The 23,820-nt window shown below is 37.8% G+C and overlaps 1 pseudogene and 1 gene segment (V, D, J or C); both read right to left on the reverse strand.

The window, feature by feature from the left end:
- Nucleotides 1-19,242, reverse strand: part of LOC142371932 (uncharacterized) — a 126,565-nt pseudogene extending 107,323 nt beyond the window's left edge.
- A 1,158-nt stretch (nucleotides 19,243-20,400) lies between these two features.
- Nucleotides 20,401-20,835, reverse strand: LOC142371919 (Ig heavy chain V region 5A-like). The segment is given in 2 exon segments: nucleotides 20,401-20,708; nucleotides 20,793-20,835. Coding segments are annotated over 2 exon segments (351 nt in total).
- Between the last annotated feature and the right edge of the window lie 2,985 nt (nucleotides 20,836-23,820).

A 23,820-nucleotide genomic window follows, 5' to 3' on the forward strand; every position in this document is an offset into this window, starting at 1 on the left:
GACTTTTACAATAATAAAATAAATAATAAAACCTGCGCTAATGCGCAATAAAATATTTATCGGTTTTAAATAATTAATGAGTTAATGCAATAATAACTAGTTAACTCGCCCAGCCCTAATATATATGCATGAATGCATAAACTCTAACCCATATATATGTATATATACATGTGCGGTATGTATATTAGTTCTTCTCATTTTCATGTATATAGAAAAAGAGGAAGTAATTTCCAAAAACACAAATCCATAATTCAAGTTGTATGACACACATTCTCATATGACTAAACGGAAATTTGTAGTAATATTATGTTGTATAAAACATAGTCATTGCAAACTTAATGTTGGAGTGTGTTAAATACAAATACAAATACTCTCAGAGTCAGCAGGGTTGCTCCCAGTTTAGATAACTGATTGTTATCTAAACTGGGAGCAACCCTGCTGACTCTGAGAGTATTTGAAAATGTTAGTCTACATCCAAATAAGATGGTGGTTAAATCATTAGATAACAATATGTTTGTATCTATTTGCAGAAATGTTGTCCATGGATATGTACTTTTACATTTAACAACGCAGGACAAGTGATACTTGGATAGTTGAATCTTTCCAGAAGTGCTGGTAAATAGAGGAAGTAGTTTTTGTAGGAGTCTCCTGTTCATGTCTCTCACTGTGTCTCTCTGGCACAGAAATACACTGCTGTGTCCTCGGTTTTTAAACTGGTCATCTGTAGGCAGACTTTGCTGCTGGAGTCATCTCTGGAGATGGTGAATCGGCCCTGGACTGACTGGGAGTAATAAATTGGATAACCTGAAGTGCCAATATAAGCAATCCACTCCAGTCCTTTTCCAGGAGCCTGTCTGACCCAGTTCATGGGGTAGCTGCTGAATGTGAATCCAGAGCCTGTACAGGTCAGTTTGTGGGATTCTCCGGGCCTTTTAACAGCTGGTTCAGACTCTCTCAGACTCTGCCCATCAACACCTGAGAAGACATTTGAAAAAAAATATTATTTCATTTGGGTCACAAAAAAAAACTGTGTCATGCTGACATTAGTAAAATCTTCACCTGCCCAACAGAGAACTAAAAGCAGCAGTCCTGTCCTGTAGTCCATCGTGTTAGGCTGTATGTCTGTTCTCTGTGATCCTCTCTGCAGTGTTGGAGGGTATTCGGGTTTTGTATTAACTCCTCCTGACGGGATATAGAGATAAGTGGACTAGAAAAATCAAATCAACCATAAAATTTGCATTTATATTTCTTTTCATTTGAATAAGTACAAGCTGACTAATTACAACAGTTATGAAAAGAAGAGATTTAAGAATAATGAGAATGTTGGACCTGTTTTACTGATTGTGAACTGTTTTTTAACTTATTGTGTATTCATAGATCAAAAATGTGTCTTTCCATCTCTGTAGATTAATGACAATGCAACATTTAAAAGGTTTCTTCATATTTGTGTTGATTGTTTATTGTTTAAAAGAATATCATGTGAGATAAATTTTGTTATTTCATATAATCAATGGTGAATTCTTATGTTAGCCATCAAAAAGTACCCATACTTCATTATTCGGATCTTAGATCAATAAGAATCTTTACTGCAGGATTATGTTCAGCTGTTCAACCGGCTTCAGCCGCTGTAACTCACAGTAATAAACAGCAGAAACTTCATTATTCAGGCTGTTTGTCTGCAGAAACAGCTGCTGTTTGCTGTTGAGTTAGACCAGATTAAGAAAAAACTTTTTTTTTCTAAGCCCATCATGAAGTTTTGATGGATCCGATTGGTTAACCTCAGATATGCTACTCCTCTCACACAGTGAACAATATAATACACTGCATAGTCATTATGTTTGCAACATTCATTTTCACCTTTTGTATTTCATTATTATACATGTTATTGTAAATTACTTGCAAGCGCGTTCGTGTAATTCGTGAGCTTTTTGACAATGTTGATTTTTATAGATGTTTTATTTATGTCTGTGTTTAAGACAGAAGATCATTCAAAGAAATAAGAATGAGTATGACTGTGGGATTTTGTACAGGCATTGAATAATGTTCAGTCACCGTGTGTCGAGTACAATAATAAACAGCAGAATCTTCAGTCTTCAGACTGCTCATCTGCAGATACAGCTGCTGTTTGCTGTCGTCTCTGGAGATGGTAAAGCGGCCTTGAACAGTTTGAAAGTAGTATTTGCTACTGCCACCAGTGGTGATAGTTGCAACCCACTCCGGTCCTTTTCCAGGAGCCTGTCTGACCCAGTTCATCCAGTAGCTGCTGAATGTGAATCCAGAGGCTGTACAGGTCAGTGTGTGGGAGTCTCCGGGCCTTTTAACAGCTGATTCAGACTCTGTCAGAGTCTGACCATCAACACCTGTTAAACCAAAAACAAAAACAGTAACTGGCAGTTAAATCGTTAACTTTTTGATTCACAAATGCAACACAATGGCAGTGAAACTCTACCTGCACAGAAAAAGGTCATGAGGAGCATCACTCTGCTGTAGTCCATCTTGTTCAACTGCGTATCCACTGTCCTTTCAAGATGTCCACAGTCACATTAGTAGAAGTTGAGGACATCTATGTTTTGCATTAACTCCTCCTCAAAGGAAAGCCAGCGATACTACACTTGATCATCATTTTAGACTGTTCAATTTTTTTACTTTTATGTTGTGAACTGCCTCATTTTTCACATATACACCTACCTTGTACCTTGTTTCAGAATGTAATTTACTAAAGTTTATACTTTGAATAATATTTAATAAAAGATTATTGAACTGTTTTTATGTCACAAAAAAATACGGGACACATTCATTAACGCAGTTTGTTTTGAATGAGTATAAAGTTAGTATAAAGGTTAGTATAAAGCTTCCCACATGTTTAGCGTATGTAAGCTACATTAAACATGGCTCCTGTTGAAGCTTATCTGATGTTTAAACTCACAGTCCTTTACCCACCCTGTCGGTGTAATTCACATATCATGTGTTACAGTGATGCTGTTAGTAAAACTCAAATTCACTAGAAATCTATTGTCTCATGTGGGACCGATCTGAATATGTGCCAAATAGATTTTAAATGACTGTGAGCAGTTAATGATGAGAAGACAGATACAGAACTGTTTTTCTCATGCAAACAGTTGTCAGCGGGTTCCTCCTCTGGTGGCTTTACGTTCCAGGTGTTCAGGCTCTGTTTGATTTTTGTTGAGGTTTGCTGGTGTTACAGTAAATACACAGCAGTGCATTCTTCAGGCTGTATATTCTGTCCATTCAGACTAACTCTTTTGCTGGAGGTGTCTGGGATGACGCTGAACTTTTTTTTTTTTAAATTAATCTTTGACATCTGCATCCCTACTAATCCACTGCGATCCTTTCCCTGCAGGCTGTCTGGTCCAAGCTGTGAGAGAGTGTGGGACATTGGTAATATATGTTACTATGACACGAACTGTCAAGTTATGTTTGATAAAATAATGAGCATTTATTTATGTATCTATAGGTTTGTTCATTTGTTTATTTTTATTTATTTATGTGTTCCCTATTTTGTCTAAAAGAATGTAGAGGGTTTTATTTCATGAGAAACATTGATACAGTTATTAATACAAATGGACACATGCACTTCCACATGATAATTGTTCAAAGTCACTTTCAAACTAACAGTTTGAACACAACAGTTTTCATAGACAATTTAATTGGGCTGGAACACCATGTTAAAAAACACCAAAAACAACATGTTTAATTGAGTCTCACCCGGCTGAAGCTCAGGATTTGTAAATGTGTCAGTATTCAAACTATGTTTGCTGTCACTGACCTACAGGGAAACTTGGAACATCAAGTTGAAACTAATCAGGAACTGGAAATTATTTGAATCAATTCAGTCTGATGAAACAATGGAACACAGAAAGTATCTGCTAAGTGAGAGCAATCTGAAAAGCTGAGACTGAACACAAACAAGCAGGGGGCACATTGCTGTGACACAAAACTAGAATTTACTCATTTAGAAGAATATTCTGCAACCATGATCAAATTTTAATATCTATGGACAAAAAAAAGAGAAACATTCTATCCCATTTATATGTCCTTGATTTTATTCATCAATGAGTGGTAATTTGGTAATAATTATGTCCATGTGTAAGAGACACCGTATGTAAACTGTTAACATGTAAATGTTGACAACATGCAAAATGATTTGTTTTGTGGCCATATGAAAACAAAGACTGTGGGATTTTGTACAGCTTCTTAAGCAGCTTCAGTCACTGTGGCTCTCGAGCACAATAATAAACAGCAGAATCTTCAGTCTTCAGACTGCTCATCTGCAGAAACACCTGCTGTTTGCTGTTGTCTCTGGAGATGGTAAACCGGCCTTGAACTGACTGAGAGTAGTATTTGCTGCTACCACTAGGGTTGCTGAGAAGAGCAACCCACTCCAGTCCTTTTCCAGGAGCCTGTCGGACCCAGGCCATCTGGTAGTCACTGAATGTGAATCCAGAGGCTGTACAGGTCAATGTGTGAGATTCTCCAGGTCTTTTAGCCACTGGTTCAGATTCAGTCAGAGTCTGACCATCAACACCTGTCAAACAAAGAAAGAAATACATTCAGTTTGTTGATAAATTGACAGTCTTTCAAAACAAATGATTGAACATATTTACCTGCCCAGCAGATAGTTAACAGCAGCAGTCCTGTCCTACAATCCATCATGTTAACCTGAGTGTCCACTGCTCTCTGTCATCACCGCTGCAGTAAGATATATATCGGTGAAAGATATTAGAGATTTGCATTGACTCCTCCTCACAGGACCGTTTCTAGAGAATTGCAACTGATCGGGTTGTCAGTTACTACAATTTGAGAACTACAGAGTGAATGTTTACTGAACTTGATCCATTCCCAAGAGTCATTTCTCTTTAAGACTTGTGTTGATGAATACATATCAATTGTGATTTCCTTTATTATTGGGCACTCCAGGTGGCCTGGAGCCTATCCCAGCTATCATTGGGCTAAAGACATCAGTCAGTGTGAATCATTTAAAATAAAAAATATTATTAGAATTCATAGATAGATCAAATACAAGATTAGATGCATTTACAATTCATGGATAAATGCAATGTTTTATTTAAAAAACACATAAAGTAGTTGAAATATTTACCTAATTAATATGGCTTTATGATAATGTGAATGACAACTATTCAAGGGAAAAATTCATCCATCCACATATATTTGTTTGATTTGATCCAGGGTTGCATAGGACTGAAGCCTATCCCATCTGCAATCAGGTGAAAGGAAAGGTACACCCTGGACAGGTCACCAATATTTTAGTGGAAAATGCTTGATATGATTATCATTTAATATTATATGTTTAGTGTGAGGGCTCCTCCTCTGATGGCTTCATGTTGCAGATGCTCAGACCCTGAGGTATTTTTTGGTCATGTCTACTGATAGTTTGTGTTCTAGTGGCTCTGGCACAGTATTAAACAGGGTCTTCAGGCTGCATATTCTGTCAACTCAATGTCACAGTTTAGCTGGAAGAGTGGAAATGTGAAACTTGTTAAAATTTTCAAAGTGTTGAATATCACCATTTATATTGAAATCATCGCTTGTCCAACAGATGATGAAAAACAGCCCACCTACCTTACAGTCCATCATAATAGACTATGAGTACACTGTTCTCGTTCATTCTCTCTGCACTCAGATTTGTAGAGGTAGAAGGCATCTACATTTTGCACTGACTCCTCTTCACAGGAAGTTTTAAACTGGATTGGATTACATTTGTGAAACTACAGAATCAGCTGTACCACAACAATAGTAAACTCCTTCCTCCTACAACCACTAGAACAATTTTGTTTTTCTGTCTTATGAGTCTTAAATTCTAACTTACGTCATTTTTCTCACCAAGATAATCTCTGGATGAAATCATAGAAAATATATGTGTTGACACTAAACTATTTTTCCTTGACTGCCCTATAGAAATACCACCAGGAAAGATATAGTGCGCACGAAGCATAGGTGGAGATTTGCATTTAAACTGATGTTATAGCATGTGGTCAGTTTCTGGAGACACAGTGCAGACACATAAGAGGCAAACAACACCACTTTATTCAGAGGAAAAAATGTGCTGGATTAGTGGGGAGAGAATTTTATCCAGTTAAGTGCAAATGATGAAAAGTTAGAATGTGTGATAAATAGTTCAAAGGACACAGGACTAGGATCCAATATGATCAAGTTCAAATTCGATGCATGTTTAAATTACTAAAAAAGAAAACGCTACATTGATTTTTACCTTTTGTGTCTCTAACCTATACATATATATATATATATACAATATATATATGTAAATATATATATAAATACATGGTATATATTAGCCTTACTTACTTGCATGGATATGTTATGTGAGTAAATTATCATCATTATGATATTTTTACTATATTATCTCATCTTATTAATGTATGTGTTCAAGGTTTTTATTGTTATTTTGTGTGTGTTAAATACCAACTTTGAAATGCAAACACGGATGGATATAAAAAAAATAAAGATTGAAGTTGATGAAACAAAACATGAAATAACTTTAGTCAATACTGTATGCAATGAAAGAGAAGTAGAAGTAAATGTAAAAGTCCCATTGTTGTATTTCTATTGTGTTTATTAATTAAGGAATTAATATTTTTTTAGATGTTTTCTTTTCATACAGCCTCTCTTCTTACTTTCTTACTTGGGATTTTAGCCCGTCTTTGAAGATAAATATTGTGTGGTTGAACTTGACAAGTAGTTTTGTTAGAAAAAAAGCACTTTAACATTGATATGAATCTGTTAGTGTGTAAACTTCTCACAGGTTGGAGCCACTTCCAGCAGTATGGCTGCTTCTTTGAAGACGGCTCAAACTAAAGCTGGTCCTATGTCCTTTAATTGGCAATGACTTATTTTCCCCCCTTTTGGGGGACTTGAAGACTAGAAGATATTTTCAGATTAAATTACTATTTGATTAACGTATCATAAGTTACGGCTGTTATCAAAACTCTTAGTGGAAATTAATCAAATTGTTAGAAAAGATTTTGTCTGATGGAGAGCCTTTGAATGATGACACTTCTTCCTGAAAGAATTCTTCTAAATGTAGTGAGCAGTTTATAGTGAGAATCAGAAGTTTTTGTCTTGTGGGCATTAGTGGTCTAAGGGCTCCTCCTCTGGTTTCATGTTATTAGTGTTCAGGCTCTGAGAGGTTTTTGTTCAGGTTTCCTGATGCTTTGTGTTACTGTGGGCGTCTCGCACAGTAATACACAGCAGTGTCTTCAGGCTGAATATTCTGTCCATTAAGAGTAAATGTTTTGCTTGAAGAGTCTAAGGTGACACTAAACTTATTCTTCAGTGAATCTTTGACAGTTATGTCGCTGCTAAACCACTCCATTACTTTCCCTGCAGGCTGTCTGATCCAAGCTGTGTAGTAGCTGCTCACAGAATAAGAGACCTGACAGGTGATGGTCAGACGTTGGCCTGGCTGCACAGTCACAGAGGCTGGCTGTGTCAGCCGTTCACACTTTACACCTGTAAAAAGATTAACATTTCATCACAGTTTTATCGAGGTACATAACAAACAGAGAACGGCTGACTGTGACAAATGTGAAAAGACTTACAGGATCCAGCTGCCAACAGCAGCAGCATCAGAGTGACAGAAAACATGATTTGTGTTGTGGCTGCAGTGGTGGGATTCTGATTCTCTTTAACCAAACTGCCGAGTGAGGTATTTTCATCAGTGTGACAAGGAAACCACACACTTTGCATAGAGACCTGAAAGGGGGTAGTCATTTGACTAGACAGCTCTTTTTTCCTTATGAAAAAACACAAATATAATTCATACATATGCACTTTCAGGCACAACTGTTTACTAAAAGTTCTTCTGGGATGAACAGCTGCTGTATAGAGGGGTTAGATATTGTCTAAAATTGACCGACGTGAGAACTGGCTTCCAGTCAGCTTCATCTGCCTCATTATATCTTTTAAAGACAAATTGTAGGGACGCAGCATTAAAACAAATGCAAGATATTTTGGTTTGTTTAAGCTGGTGACTGAATTAGTTTAAATATGTTAGTTTTCAGTAGAGTTTGAAGCCACAGACATACAGAGGAACTGGAATAAGCTCGGTATCACAAAAAAAAAGTAAAAGGTGCTTTTGTCCACGTGTCCAACTGACATTACCATCAAAGGGATGTGTGATTATTAAAAGCATGCTAACCCTTTCCATGTATATTCTTCTACCCCAGACCATGTTCAGTGTTTTTAACACCTATACCTAAACATGTAAATGAATACAATCCATAAAGATTTGAGAGTGAAGTACCAAACTGAGAAGTGTCACGATCATGCTTGGCTGTGGTGCTTGTTTGGTTTCTGTGTCTTAGGCGGGGTTGAGCAGGTTTTCCAGGAAGCCTGGTTCAGCTCCTGCTGTCCCACCTGTCCTCATCAAGACGCCTTCTTAAAGATCTGCAGGAGCGAAAAGTCTTTGTCAGATTGTCTCACTACTACAGTGGTAATTCAGCCCACTTCTGTGCTTCATGTTTAAAACCTTCCTTTGTGTATTTACTCTGCCTTCCTGTGTTCCCAGTGATGCTTCCTTCATTGCTCGTCTCACTCTGGATTCGCTAGATATCCTTTGAATGACCATGTTGTGAATATGTGTTGATATGATATAATTTTCATTTGTGGGGAGAGGATAGATAACTGTCACCTATCTTACTAACATTTATGGTGTCAGAGCTCCTCCTCTGGTGTCTTTGTGTCACAATAGTTCACACACTGATGGGTTTTTGTTCAGGTCTGCTGATGCTTTGTGTTACTGTGGGTCTCTGGCACAGTAATACACAGAAGTGTCTTCAGGCTGCATATTCTGTCCATTAAGAGTCACTGTGTTGCTGGAGGAGTCCGTGGAAATGCTGAACTTAGTTTTAAGGGAATCTTTGTAGTATGTTGTAGATCCAGCTGCCATCCCAATCCACTCCAGTCCTTTCCCTGCAGGCTGTCTGATCCAAGCTGTGTAGTAGCTGCTCACAGAATAAGAGACCTGACAGGTGATGGTCAGCTGCTAACCTGGCTGCACAGTCACAGAGGCTGGCTGTGTCAGCTGTTCACACTTTACACCTGTAAAAAGATGAACACATTTGATCACAATTTACCAATACTGGAAATGAACTGTCGACTGTGAGAAAATTCTGAGAGACTTACAGGATCCAGCTGCCAACAGCAGCAGCAGAGCAGCAGAAAACATGATGTGTGTTGAAGCAGCTCAAATGATGAGATTCTGACACTCCGTCACGTCGACTCCAAGTGCAGTCTTTAAATCTGTATGACAAGGAACACCTCTGAATTTGCATGTGATTTTTATTCAAGTTGAGTGCAAAGGAGACAAAAAAGCCAACCATCTTAAATAGTATTTTGTCATAAATATATCAAAGCATCCCCAAACTTATTTATAAGATAAGTTGAAAATGTGTGCTTTCAAAAGATAGACAGATGGCTATGATTGATTTAAATGTCATCTAAATTTATATTATACAGAATTTTTTAGTGTAACTTTGTTAGAACATAAGAAATTAACTAATTTTACTTTAAGAAAATACTTTTTCACCAAAAGTGTAACTCAGCAGTAACTAAAACCTCAGTGACTAAACTGAGTTATAAAAAAGAGAGAGAAAAAACGAACAAACTACACAGAGTTATAGGTTTATTCATAACAGAAACAAATTAGGCAAACAACCATACACACTGAAAAAAAGTTAAAGCATTTTTCTGTCATTAAGTTTACTTTTTGATCCTGAAAAAACCACCAGCAGATCAGTCAGAGCTACAGAGAACAGAGCTCATGTTGAAGCTGGGCTGTCGTCTCACTGACATACCAAAATTTTTTTTCTCCTTTTGACTGAAACTGACTAGTTTTACTGATTGAACTTGCAATTGTTAAAGACTTAAAGTGTTTTAAGTGTTGCATGACGTTGTGGTGTCATGATATCAGCGGTGAAGTGCTTTAACACTCTGGGGTCTAAATCCCGCCGGCGGGATTTTTGACACATCTCCAAAAACACATCTGTAACTCTGTGAGTTTTTGTCATTCAAACATATAAGTGACACCATTAAAAACCTTGAAACTTCTAGTTTTCAAATATATATATATTAAAATAAATTATATAGCTGGCCCTTTTTAAAGAGAGTGAACAGAAATCTTTGGATTTTCTGTACTCTCAGACTGCAGCAGCTTCCTCGGCCACACCTATCGCTATTCACATGTAAAGTACCAGGTGATTGAGTGGCTATTCACAGGTGAGAACACGCCCCATTCAGCCAGCATGTGGGGGAAGGCAGCAATGTCCTGCCAGTGACAGACAATTATCACATGGAGAGTGACAGGGGGGTGGGGGGAATCAGGGGTGTTACACACCCATCTAATTAGTATTCAACGCTCAGAGACACTGCCTGGAGTTACAAAAACTTTTTTACAGTTTGTGTGAAAACAAAAAAACATTTCTGACTGCACTTTTTACTTTTATGCAGCCAACACTTTTGTTTACAAGGTTCAACCTTCAAAAGTCTTGGCTAGATTTATTTATAGTGTGTTTTCTTGCACTGTTTGAAGACCTCTAAAACTTGTTTTTTTGTACAGTTGTGTTTACCCTCAATTTAAATAAAACTTGTTTGTATTACATTCACTTCACTCTCATATTGTTTTTTGTTAGGCTTTTCCGAATACAACTATATATGTCACTTTTGCATAGATGTTTACAGTTAGTTGAAATACTTGAAAATGTCAAGGTGGTGACAACTGCCTCAAAGTCTCTGAAAAGGCCTTAGACCCCAGAGGGTTAAATCACTTAATTGCAACATTTTTTCTGTCAGCTGAGAGCCACTTTGGTGTCTGAAACCAGCTCTTTAGCTCATTGAGACCAATACGACCATAACCCTTAAAGATATAAACTTGACACAATTGTCGGTTTTCACGAAAGCTTTTTTTATTTCTCAGCCTCTGACACAGAAAGAAATAATGTATAAAGCATTTTCTTTAGCTTAATCCTTTGTCCTGACTATTTTTGCCCGACAAATTTACTTTAAAATTACATTAAAGTTTTTCATGTGAGGGATTTGTTGTACTTCAGGATTTTGTACAGCTACTTAGCCAGCTGCAGTCACTGTGGGTGTCGAGCACAATAATAAACAGCAGAATCTTCAGTCTTCAGACTGCTCATCTGCAGAAACAGCTGCTCTCTGCCATTGTCGAGGCAGTAAACCTTCCTTGGACTGACTGAGAGTAGTAGTTGGTGCCACCAGTCTCAGCAGCGATCCATTCCAGTCCTTTTCCAGGAGCCTGTCTGATCCAGCCCATCCAGTAGCTGCTAAATGACAGTCCAGAGATTGTGCAGGTCAACTTGTGGGATTCTCCTGGTTTTTTAACCACTGGTTCAGATTGTGTCAGCGTCTGACCATCAACACCTGTAAATATAAGGGGAACAAAATCATTTTCTTTAAGCTGGTAGCTTGAATGAAAATGAATCAGATCAGTGACAATCTTCACCTGCCCAGCAGAGAGTTAAAAGCAGCAGCCATGTCCTGTAACCCGCCATGTTGAACTGTGAGTCTGTCACTGTTCTGTCATCCTCTCTCCAGTCACATAAGTAGAGATGGAAGACATTTAAGTTTTGCATTGACCCCACCTCACATTGACTGTAAGAAGAGTATCGACCTTTCACCTCTGGTTTGGTAAACCTGTTTTGCCTTGTTTCTTTTCTATCGGCCAAGACATATAGTATTCTTCTTTGTTTTAAAGGATTTCTTTAAGGTTGGAATGCTTTGATTCTTCTGCTTCTGCTGTGTGATGTTACTGCTGTTTGATACAGTTAAAGAACAGAGGATGACATTTTACATTTGTTGCTCAGCACAAGACAGTCCCTGGAATCTGAGTTCAAGAGTTTGTCACTCAGTGATGCTGTAGAAGGATCAGGTCAAGTACATTTTGAGAAAGCACAAAAGCTTTATTTTTTAGCTTTTTGTCACATTTTCCCCTGAGTTCTTGCTTGCTAGTTGTTCTGCATTTGTGTACAGCAAGCTGCGAAGGTGGTGTGAGGGAGTGGTGATCATGAAAGCAAAGAATCAGAGCAACAAAACATGAATCTCTGATTGTTACACAGTGTTTACCGTCAGAGAAACTTGTGACTGAAAGAATTGTGTTGCTCTTTGAAAAAAACCTGTTTAGGTGACTACATTTGGTGATCTTGGTCATAACATACTGATTAGATTTGAAATCTTTTTCACAAGCAGGAGTGTGAGTATTTCATTTATAGAACTGAGGGTTATTGAAAGAAGAAAGGCTGCCTTGGTTGTGAGCCAAATGTTTCCACAAGCAGAAAAAAAAACATCATCAACAAAAAAGAAGACAAAAGGCCGCTATTCACATTGAAATTTTAATTCAGACATTCTCCCTTTCAAATCAATATCAAATGCTTTTCTACTGACTTAAACCTTTGTGATTATCACTCTTTATTCAAACTTTTATTTTCAGCACAGCAACAAAACCCTTTTTAAAGCACATTTTATTGCATTTGATAGATAATGGCTCTGAATCTTGGAAGTTTTTCAGAAAACATGTAACTGTAAGACACTTTTAAAATTTCACTTTAGCCTTTAAACATCATAGTTTTTATCACCACTGCAAAATATTAACCAAGACCTCTTTTTTAAACCAATTTAGAGTATAGAATGTCTTTTAATCACTTATTTCTGGCAATTTCTTTGTCAGGAAGTAACTGGCTATACACATTTATTTTATGGGTAAATTTAGCTTGTTGCTGGGTATTTGTACGGGTCTGTTGGTGGTTTGTAACACTGTGGGGCGACGCACACAGTAATAAACAGCTGTGTCCTCAGGCTGCAGATTCTGTCCTGTTATTGTCACTGTTCCTGCAGACATGTCTCTGCTGTAGCTGAACTTATTCTTCAGAGCATTATTTTGATAAAAGCTGCCACTGCTTCCTCCCCACTGATGAGAAATCCAATCCATTGGTTTTCCTTCACGCTGTCTGATCCAACCTGTTGCGTAGCTGTTAGAAGTCAAAGAAGAACCAGAGACCCGACAGGTGATGGTCAAAGACTGTCCAGGCTGCACAACCTTTGATTCTGGCTGGATGAGATCAATACTGTGGACACCTGTGGAAACACAAATCAACATTACCTCCATCATTCATCTGAATATTCAGTGTTACTGATGTGATTATTAGTGGGAATCTACTGAAAGCTCCTCACAGGATCCAGCTGCCAGCAGCAGTATCAGAGTTAAAGAGAACATGGTTGATGCTGAAGCTGAACTGACTGAAGCTCCTCTGACGCAGAGACATGCCTCACTTCCTTATGAATTACATTTGTTTGCATATTTTCTGAATATGATTTACATCACATTATGGTAATAACATGTTAGTAATAACACAGTAATAACATAAACCCAACAGGGCATAATAAGATTGTTCGTACATATGCAAACGTTGACTTTAGTTGGATGAGGTTGATACTGTTTGCATTAACCTTCTTCTAGAGATTTAAAGAGATAACAGTGAAAGAACACAGTTAAATTTCTGCCTATGGATGAAGCACGTCGAGTGTTTTGACAAGAGAAAACAACATAAACTTACATTGTGAAACAGAGTCGATAAAAACTGGAAGTTTTACATGTACAGATGACTGTCGGTGACAGGGAATGAAACTCTTCATTCATAAGAAGAACTTTTTCTCTTGTTTAAGAGTCATTTTATGATTACAATTCTGTGCTTTTGTTTTCTGTTCTTTTCATATACTAAGAAAAAAAGAAAAGAAATCTATAGATCAAGTTTCCTGACATTTTCACCAAAAGCTGTAAGAAGAATATATACTGAAATTGGAATATTCTGTTATGTTCTGTTATCTGTGATAATATTTGTTAAGAGAACACATTTGTAGGGTATTTTCGAAAAAACTAAACCAAGTTCTTAATAGGTTGGAGCTTTGTGGCTGACGCGTGTTCCAGGATCCAAAGAAAGATAACTTATCTTCCACCGAAGTCACGTTTTGTATTTTTCATTTTAAAACAAATAAAACAACATAAATGAATACAAACGAAAATATGCCTTCTAAACTTTTACAAATCTAAATCTAAGGCTCCACAGACCACGCACGGTAACGGCACGGTCAGAAAACCGTGAGGCACCAACCTTCCACCTGCCATGTCAATCTAATAATGCCTACTGACCCAGGCACCTCGCGCTGAGTTCTAAAGTGATTAAAGATCTACTATGTAACTTCCTGTAATTGTTCTAAATCTACATTTTAACCTTGTACATATGTTTTTCACCTAAATTATTAATTGTATCAATCACGAAATTAAATAAACATCAAATATCTTATCAATATGAAATTATAATAAGAAATATTGTTTTCAAATACACATAATATGGGGCAAATTCAAAACTAGGTATAAAATAGGCATCTGGCGCCTACAACATTGATGACTTCCTGGAACAGCAGGCTGGAGCTTGTCAAACCCTTAGTATAGTGAAAAGAATCATTTTCTGGACAACAAATGATTTGAATTAAAATGCTTGGTCAGTAATTGCATTAAACTTAATAGTACTTTATTGATCTCAAAGGGAAATTAAATTAAGAAGACATACAAAAGGATTGTGTATGAAGATGATGATGTTAATTATTACATATTATTATTTTAAAATGATAGAATTATATTATACATATACCCTAAATGAGGAAGTAGTTTTTGAATGAGTTTCATGTTTCTGTCTCATGTGACTCTTTGGCACAGTAATACACTGCTGTGTCCTCTGTCTTTAAACTGGTCATCTGTAGATAGACTTTACTGCTGGAGTCATCTCTGGAGATGGTGAATGTACCCTGAACTGACTGGGAATAATATGTAGGCCAACCATCTGTGCCTACAACAGAAACCCACTCCGGTCCTTTTCCAGGAGCCTGTCTGACCCAGTTCATGCTGTAGAATGTGAATCCAGAGGCTGTACAGGTCAGTGTGTGAGATTCTCCAGGCCTTTTAACCACTGGTTCAGACTCTGTCAGAGTCTGACCATCAACACCTGTTAAACCAAAAACAAAAACAGTAATTGGCAGATAAATCGTTAGCTTTTTGATTCACAAGTGCAACACAATGGCAGTGAAACAGCAGTGTTAGACAGCTCTTTTTCCCTTATGAAAAAACACAAATATAATTCATACATATGCACTTTAAAGGCACAACTGTTTACTAAAAGTTCTTCTGGGATGAACAGCTGCTGTATAGAGGGGTTAGATGTTGTCTAAAATTGACCGACGTGAGAACTGGCTTCCAGTCAGCTTCATCTGCCTCATTATATCTTTTTTTTTTCTTTTTAACTTTATTTTGGTTAAGCGAAACACAAACATTCCTTGACAACATTCACAGATTATGTGTGACAGTACTAGCAACAAAAAAAACAAAAAACCATTGGGGCCCAGAAACCTGGATACTACTAATGAGTGAAAAATAACAAGTAAGTAAATAAATAAAGGGACAGTTAAGACACTCCAGTATATTGTGGGATTCCCCTCAGTTAGAAAGATATCCTGCTATAGGTTAGCCTGACTACGTCATACTCACGATTCTAGTCAGAATGTGAGTCTGATACCGCTCAATAGAGATTTGAGTATGGGGCGTGTTTCAACCGAACCAGGAGAAAAAATGCCTCTTCGCTCAATTGGATAGACCTATAACCAATCAGAGCAACGTAGTATGTGACGTAGATTAAGCGACACACACTTGTTGTAGGAACGACGGCAAAAACATCTTTTCTATCGATAAAAGCCTTTATCGCGTTCCTCTGTTCGTCTTTCAAAATGAATGCAATGTGGAGATCCTGTAGAACAGACTCGATGGCAGAATCTACACGCCCTAGCTCTCCAGCGGCAGCCGTGTTCAGCTCTTTAGTGACGTAGTCGATAATGTCCCTGTTGATCATCTGTCCATCATCGTATAAAGCCCGCCCTGGCAATCTGATTGGTCCGACCAATTCTTGGTCGGGCATAATGATTTCCCAACTGAGCAGAGCCAGACCGAACTTCCCGACCAAAACTTTGATGGGCGGGGCTAAGTTCGGCTGGCACCCAGGCTAGCTATAGGTAGCCACCTCCTCACAAAAACATCAGACCTTAATTGTAGTTGAGCGGTTAAAGCTTCCATTCCATACGGCCTCCCTCAGCTTCTGTTTCCACTGTGCCACTGTAGGTGGCTGTGGATTAATCCATTTTATTGTCACCATTTTTCTAGCAGTCATCAAAAGTATATGTAACAAGTGCTTTTGGTCTCTCGTGTACAAGCCTTCAGGATTTGCATTGACTCCTCCTCACAGGACTGTTTCTTGTCAGTTACTACAATTTGAGAACTACTGAGTGAATGTTTACTGAACTTGATCCATTCCCAAGAGTCATTTCTCTTTAAGACTTGTGTTGATGAATACATATGCCAATTGTGATTTCCTTTATTATTGGGCACTCCAGGTGGCCTGGAGCCTATCCCAGCTATCATTGGGCAAAAGACATCAGTCAGTGTGAATCATTTAAAATAAAAAATATTATTAGAATTCATAGATAGATCGGATGCAAGATTAGATGCATTTATAATTCATGGATAAATGCAATGTTTTATTTAAAAAACACATAAAGTAGTTGAAATATTTTCCTAATTAATATGGCTTTATGATAATGTGAATGACAACTATAAAAGGGAAAAATTCATCCATCCACATATATTTGTTTGATTTGATCCAGGGTTGCATAGGACTGAAGCCTATCCCATCTGCAATCAGGTTAAAGGAAAGGTACACCCTGGACAGGTCACCAATTTTTTAGTGGAAAATGCTTGATATGATTATCATTTAATATTATATGTTTAGTGTGAAGGCTCCTCCTCTGATGGCTTCATGTTGCAGATGCTCAGACCCTGAGGTAATTTTTGGTCATGTCTACTGATAGTTTGTGTTTTAGTGGCTCTGGCACAGTGTTGTCTTCAGGCTGCATATTCTGTCAACTCAATGTCACAGTTTAGCTGGAAGAGTGGAAATGTGAAACTTGTTCAAATTTTCAAAGTGTTGAATATCACCATTTATATTGAAATCATCGCTTGTCCAACAGATGATGAAAAACAGCCCACCTACCTTACAGTCCATCATAATAGACTATGAGTACACTGTTCTCGTTCATTCTCTCTGCACTCAGATTTGTAGAGGTAGAAGGCATCTACATTTTGCACTGACTCCTCTTCACAGGAAGTTTTAAACTGGATTGGATTACATTTGTGAAACTACAGAATCAGCTGTATCACAATAGTAATAAACTCATTCCTCCTACAACCACTTGAACAATTTTGTTTTTCTGTCTTTCTTATGAGTCTTAAATTCTAACTTACGTCATTTTTCTCACCAAGATAATCTCTGGATGAAATCATAGAAAATATATGTGTTGACAGTAATAAACTATTTTTCCTTGACTGCCCTATAGAAATACCACCAGGAAAGTTATATTGCGCACAAAGCATAGGTGGAGATTTGCATTTTAACTGATGTTATGGCATGTGGTCAGTTTCTGGAGACACAGTGCAGACACATAAGAGGCAAACAACACCACTTTATTAAGAGGAAAAAATATGCTGGATTAGTGGGGAGAGACTTTTATCCAGTTAAGTGCAATTGATGAAAAGTTAGAATGTGTGATAAATACTTCAAAGGAAGTTTAAGGTTATCTGCTGTGATTCCCTACTTAAAAACAGATGTGTTTGATGGATCATACACCTTTGGATAAGACTAGGATCCAATACGATCAAGTTCAAATTCGATGCATATTGGCTTCAAGTGACTTTAAAAAAGAAAACGCTACATTGATTTTTACCTTTTGTGTCTCTAACCTATACATTGTATATATTAGCCTTAATTACTTGCATGGGTATGTTATGTAAGTAAATTATCATCATTATGATATTTTTACTATATTATCCCATCTCATTAATGTATGTGTTCAAGGTTTTTATTGTTATTTTGTGTGTTATAATACCAACTTTGAAATGCAAACACGGATGGATATCAAAAATAAAAATTGAAGTTGATGAAACAAAACATGAAATAACTTTAGTCAATACTGTCTGCAATGAAAGAGAAGTAGAAGTAAATGTAAAAGTCACTTTGTTGTATTTCTATTGTGTTTATTAAATTTCTATTATTAATTAAGGAATTCATATTTTTTTAGATGTTTTCTTTTCATACAGCCTCTCTTCTTACTTTCTTACTTGGGATTTTAGCCCGTCTTTGAAGATAAATATTATGTGGTTGAACTTGACAAGTAGTTTTGTTAGAAAAAAAGCACTTTAACATTGATATGAATCTGTTAGTGTGTAAACTTCTCACAGGTTGGAGCCACTTCCAGCAGTATGTCTGCTTCTTTGAAGACGGCTCAAACTAAAGCTGGTCCTATGTCCTTTAATTGGCAATGACTTATTTTCCCCCCTTTTGGGGGACTTGAAGACTAGGAGATATTTTCAGATTAAATTACTATTTGATTAATGTATCATAAGTTACGGCTGTTATCAAAACTCTTAGTGGAAATTAATCAAATTGTTAGAAAATATTTTGTCTGATGGAGAGCCTTTGAATGATGACATTTATTCCTGAAAGAAGTCTTCAAAATGTAGTGAGCAGTTTATAGTGAGAATCAGAAGTTTTTGTCTTTAGTGGTCTAAGGGCTCCTCCTCTGGTTTCATGTTATTAGTGTTCAGGCTCTGAGAGGTTTTTGTTCAGGTCTGCTGATGCTTTGTGTTACTGTGGGTATCTGGCACAGTAATACACAGCAGTGTCTTCAGGCTGCACATTCTGTCCATTAAGAGTCACTGTGTTGCTGGAAGAGTCTAAGGTGACACTAAACTTATTCTTCAGAGAATCTTTGACAGTTGTGTCGCTGCTAAACCACTCCAGTCCTTTCCCTGCAGGCTGTCTGATCCAAGCTGTGTAGTCGCTGCTCAGAGAATAAGAGACCTGACAGGTGATGGTCAGACGTTGGCCTGGCTGCACAGTCACAGAGGCTGGCTGTGTCAGCTGTTCACACTTCACACCTGTAAAAAGATTAACATTTTATCACAGTTTATCGAGGTACACAACAAACAGAGAACGGCTGACTGTGACAAATGTGAAAAGACTTACAGGATCCAGCTGCCAACAGCAGCAGAATCAGAGTGACAGAAAACATGATTTGTGTTGTGGCTGCAGTGGTGGGATTCTGATTCTCTTTAACCAAACTGCCGAGTGAGGTATTTTCATCAGTGTGACAAGGAAACCACACACTTTGCATAGAGACCTGAAAGGGGGTAGTCATTTGACTAGACAGCTCTTTTTTCCTTATGAAAAAACACAAATATAATTTATACATATGCACTTTCAGGCACAACTGTTTACTAAAAGTTCTTCTGGGATGAACAGCTGCTGTATAGAGGGGTCAGATGTTGTCTAAAATTGACCGACGTGAGAACTGGCTTCCAGTCAGCTTCATCTGCCTCATTATATCTTTTAAAGACAAATTGTAGGGACGCAGCATTAAAACAAATGCAAGATATTTTGGTTTGTTTAAGCTGGTGACTGAATTAGTTTAAATATGTTAGTTTTCATTTGAGTTTGAAGCCACAGACATACAGAGGAACTGGAATAAGCTCGGTATCACAAAAAAAAAGTAAAAGGTGCTTTTGTCCACGTGTCCAACTGACATTACCATCAAAGGGATGTATGATTATTAAAAGCATGCTAACCCTTTCCATGTATATTATTCTACCCCAGACCATGTTCAGTGTTTTTAACACCTATACCTAAACATGTAAATGAATACAATCCATAATGATTTACAAGTGAGAGTGAAGTACCAAACTGAGAAGTGTCACGATCATGCTTGGCTGTGGTGCTTGTTTGGTTTCTGTGTCTTAGGCGGGGTTGAGCAGGTTTTCCAGGAAGCCTGGTTCAGCTCCTGCTGTCCCACCTGTCCTCATCAAGACGCCTTCTTAAAGATCTGCAGGAGCGAAAAGTCTTTGTCAGATTGTCTCAATACTACAGTGGTAATTCAGCCCACTTCTGTGCTTCATGTTTAAAACCTTCCTTTGTTTATTTACTCTGCCTTCCTGTGTTCCCAGTGATGCTTCCTTCATTGCTCGTCTCACTCTGGATTCGCTAGATATCCTTTGAATGACGATGTTATGAATATGTGTTGATATGATATATCATTTTCATTTGTGGGGAGAGGATAGATAACTGTCACCTATCTTACTAACATTTATGGTGTCAGAGCTCCTCCTCTGGTGTCTTTGTGTCACAATAGTTTGCACACTGATGGGTTTTTGTTCAGGTCTGCTGATGCTTTGTGTTACTGTGGGTGTCTCGCACAGTAATACACAGCAGTGTCTTCAGGCTGCATATTCTGTCCATTAAGAGTCACTGTGTTGCTGGAGGAGTCTGTGGAAATGCTGAACTTAGTTTTAAGGGAATCTTTGTAGTATGTTGTAGATCCAGCTGCTGCCATCCCAATCCACTCCAACCCTTTCCCTGCAGGCTGTCTGATCCAAGCTGTGTAGTAGCCGCTCACAGAATAAGAGACCTGACAGGTGATGGTCAGCTGCTGACCTGGCTGCACAGTCACAGAGGCTGGCTGTGTCAGCTGTTCACACTTTACACCTGTAAAAAGATGAACACATTTGATCACAATTTACCAACACTGGAAAAGAACTGTCGACTGTGAGAAAATTCTGAGAGACTTACAGGATCCAGCTGCCAACAGCAGCAGCAGAGCAGCAGAAAACATGATGTGTGTTGAAGCAGCTCAAATGATGAGATTCTGACACTCCGTCACGTCGACTCCAAGTGCAGTCTTTAAATCTGTATGACAAGGAACACCTCTGAATTTGTATGTGATTGTTATTCAAGTTGAGTGCAAAGGAGACAAAAAAGCCAACCATCTTAAATAGTATTTTCTCATAAATATATCAAAGCATCCCCAAACTTATTTATAAGATAAGTTGAAAATGTGTGCTTTGAAAAGATAGACAGATGGCTATGATTGATTTAAATGTCATCTAAATTTATATTATACAGAATTTTTTAGTGTAACTTTGTTAGAACATAAGACATTAACTAATTTTACTTTAAGAAAATACTTTTTCACCAAAAGTGTAACTCAGCAGTAACTAAAACCTCAGTGACTAAACTGAGTTATAAAAAAGAGAGAGAAAAAACGAACAAACTACACAGAGTTATAGGTTTATTCATAACAGAAACAAATTAGGCAAACAACCATACACACTGAAAAAAAGTTAAAGCATTTTTCTGTCATTAAGTTTACTTTTTGATCCTGAAAAAACCACCAGCAGATCAGTCAGAGCTACAGAGAACAGAGCTCATGTTGAAGCTGGGCTGTCGTCTCACTGACATACCAAAATTTTTTTTCTCCTTTTGACTGAAACTGACTAGTTTTACTGATTGAACTTGCAATTGTTAAAGACTTAAAGTGTTTTAAGTGTTGCATGACGTTGTGGTGCCATGATATCAGCGGTGAAGTGCTTTAACACTCTGGGGTCTAAATCCCGCCGGCGGGATTTTTGACACATCTCCAAAAACACATCTGTAACTCTGTGAGTTTTTGTCATTCAAACATATAAGTGACACCATTAAAAACCTTGAAACTTCTAGTTTTCAAATATATATATATTAAAATAAATTATATAGCTGGCCCTTTTTAAAGAGAGTGAACAGAAATCTTTGGATTTTCTGTACTCTCAGACTGCAGCAGCTTCCTCGGCCACACCTATCGCTATTCACATGTAAAGTACCAGGTGATTGAGTGGCTATTCACAGGTGAGAACACGCCCCATTCAGCCAGCATGTGGGGGAAGGCAGCAATGTCCTGCCAGTGACAGACAATTATCACATGGAGAGTGACAGTGGGGTGGGGGGAATCAGGGGTGTTACACACCCATCTAATTAGTATTCAACGCTCAGAGACACTGCCTGGAGTTACAAAAACTTTTTTACAGTTTGTGTGAAAACAAAAAAACATTTCTGACTGCACTTTTTACTTTTATGCAGCCAACACTTTTGTTTACAAGGTTCAACCTTCAAAAGTCTTGGCTAGATTTATTTATAGTGTGTTTTCTTGCACTGTTTGAAGACCTCTAAAACTTGTTTTTTTGTACAGTTGTGTTTACCCTCAATTTAAATAAAACTTGTTTGTATTACATTCACTTCACTCTCATATTGTTTTTTGTTAGGCTTTTCCGAATACAACTATATATGTCACTTTTGCATAGATGTTTACAGTTAGTTGAAATACTTGAAAATGTCAAGGTGGTGACAACTGCCTCAAAGTCTCTGAAAAGGCCTTAGACCCCAGAGGGTTAAATCACTTAATTGCAACATTTTTTCTGTCAGCTGAGAGCCACTTTGGTGTCTGAAACCAGCTCTTTAGCTCATTGAGACCAATACGACCATAACCCTTAAAGATATAAACTTGACACAATTGTCGGTTTTCACGAAAGCTTTTTTTATTTCTCAGCCTCTGACACAGAAAGAAATAATGTATAAAGCATTTTCTTTAGCTTAATCCTTTGTCCTGACTATTTTTGCCCGACAAATTTACTTTAAAATTACATTAAAGTTTTTCATGTGAGGGATTTGTTGTACTTCAGGATTTTGTACAGCTACTTAGCCAGCTGCAGTCACTGTGGGTGTCGAGCACAATAATAAACAGCAGAATCTTCAGTCTTCAGACTGCTCATCTGCAGAAACAGCTGCTCTCTGCCATTGTCTCTGGAGGCAGTAAACCTTCCTTGGACTGACTGAGAGTAGTAGTTGGTGCCACCAGTCTCAGCAGCGATCCATTCCAGTCCTTTTCCAGGAGCCTGTCTGATCCAGCCCATCCAGTAGCTGCTAAATGACAGTCCAGAGGTTGTGCAGGTCAACTTGTGGGATTCTCCTGGTTTTTTAACCACTGGTTCAGATTGTGTCAGCGTCTGACCATCAACACCTGTAAATATAAGGGGAACAAAATCATTTTCTTTAAGCTGGTAGCTTGAATGAAAATGAATCAGATCAGTGACAATCTTCACCTGCCCAGCAGAGAGTTAAAAGCAGCAGCCATGTCCTGTAACCCGCCATGTTGAACTGTGAGTCTGTCACTGTTCTGTCATCCTCTCTCCAGTCACATAAGTAGAGATGGAAGACATTTAAGTTTTGCATTGACCCCACCTCACATTGACTGTAAGAAGAGTATCGACCTTTCACCTCTGGTTTGGTAAACCTGTTTTGCCTTGTTTCTTTTCTATCGGCCAAGACATATAGTATTCTTCTTTGTTTTAAAGGATTTCTTTAAGGTTGGAATGCTTTGATTCTTCTGCTTCTGCTGTGTGATGTTACTGCTGTTTGATACAGTTAAAGAACAGAGGATGACATTTTACATTTGTTGCTCAGCACAAGACAGTCCCTGGAATCTGAGTTCAAGAGTTTGTCACTCAGTGATGCTGTAGAAGGATCAGGTCAAGTACATTTTGAGAAAGCACAAAAGCTTTATTTTTTAGCTTTTTGTCACATTTTCCCCTGAGTTCTTGCTTGCTAGTTGTTCTGCATTTGTGTACAGCAAGCTGCGAAGGTGGTGTGAGGGAGTTTTGATCATGAAAGCAAAGAATCAGAGCAACAAAACATGAATCTCTGATTGTTACACAGTGTTTACCGTCAGAGAAACTTGTGACTGAAAGAATTGTGTTGCTCTTTGAAAAAAACCTGTTTAGGTGACTAC

This window comes from Odontesthes bonariensis, chromosome 21 (assembly GCF_027942865.1).
Source record: "Odontesthes bonariensis isolate fOdoBon6 chromosome 21, fOdoBon6.hap1, whole genome shotgun sequence".
Taxonomy (NCBI): domain Eukaryota; kingdom Metazoa; phylum Chordata; class Actinopteri; order Atheriniformes; family Atherinopsidae; genus Odontesthes; species Odontesthes bonariensis.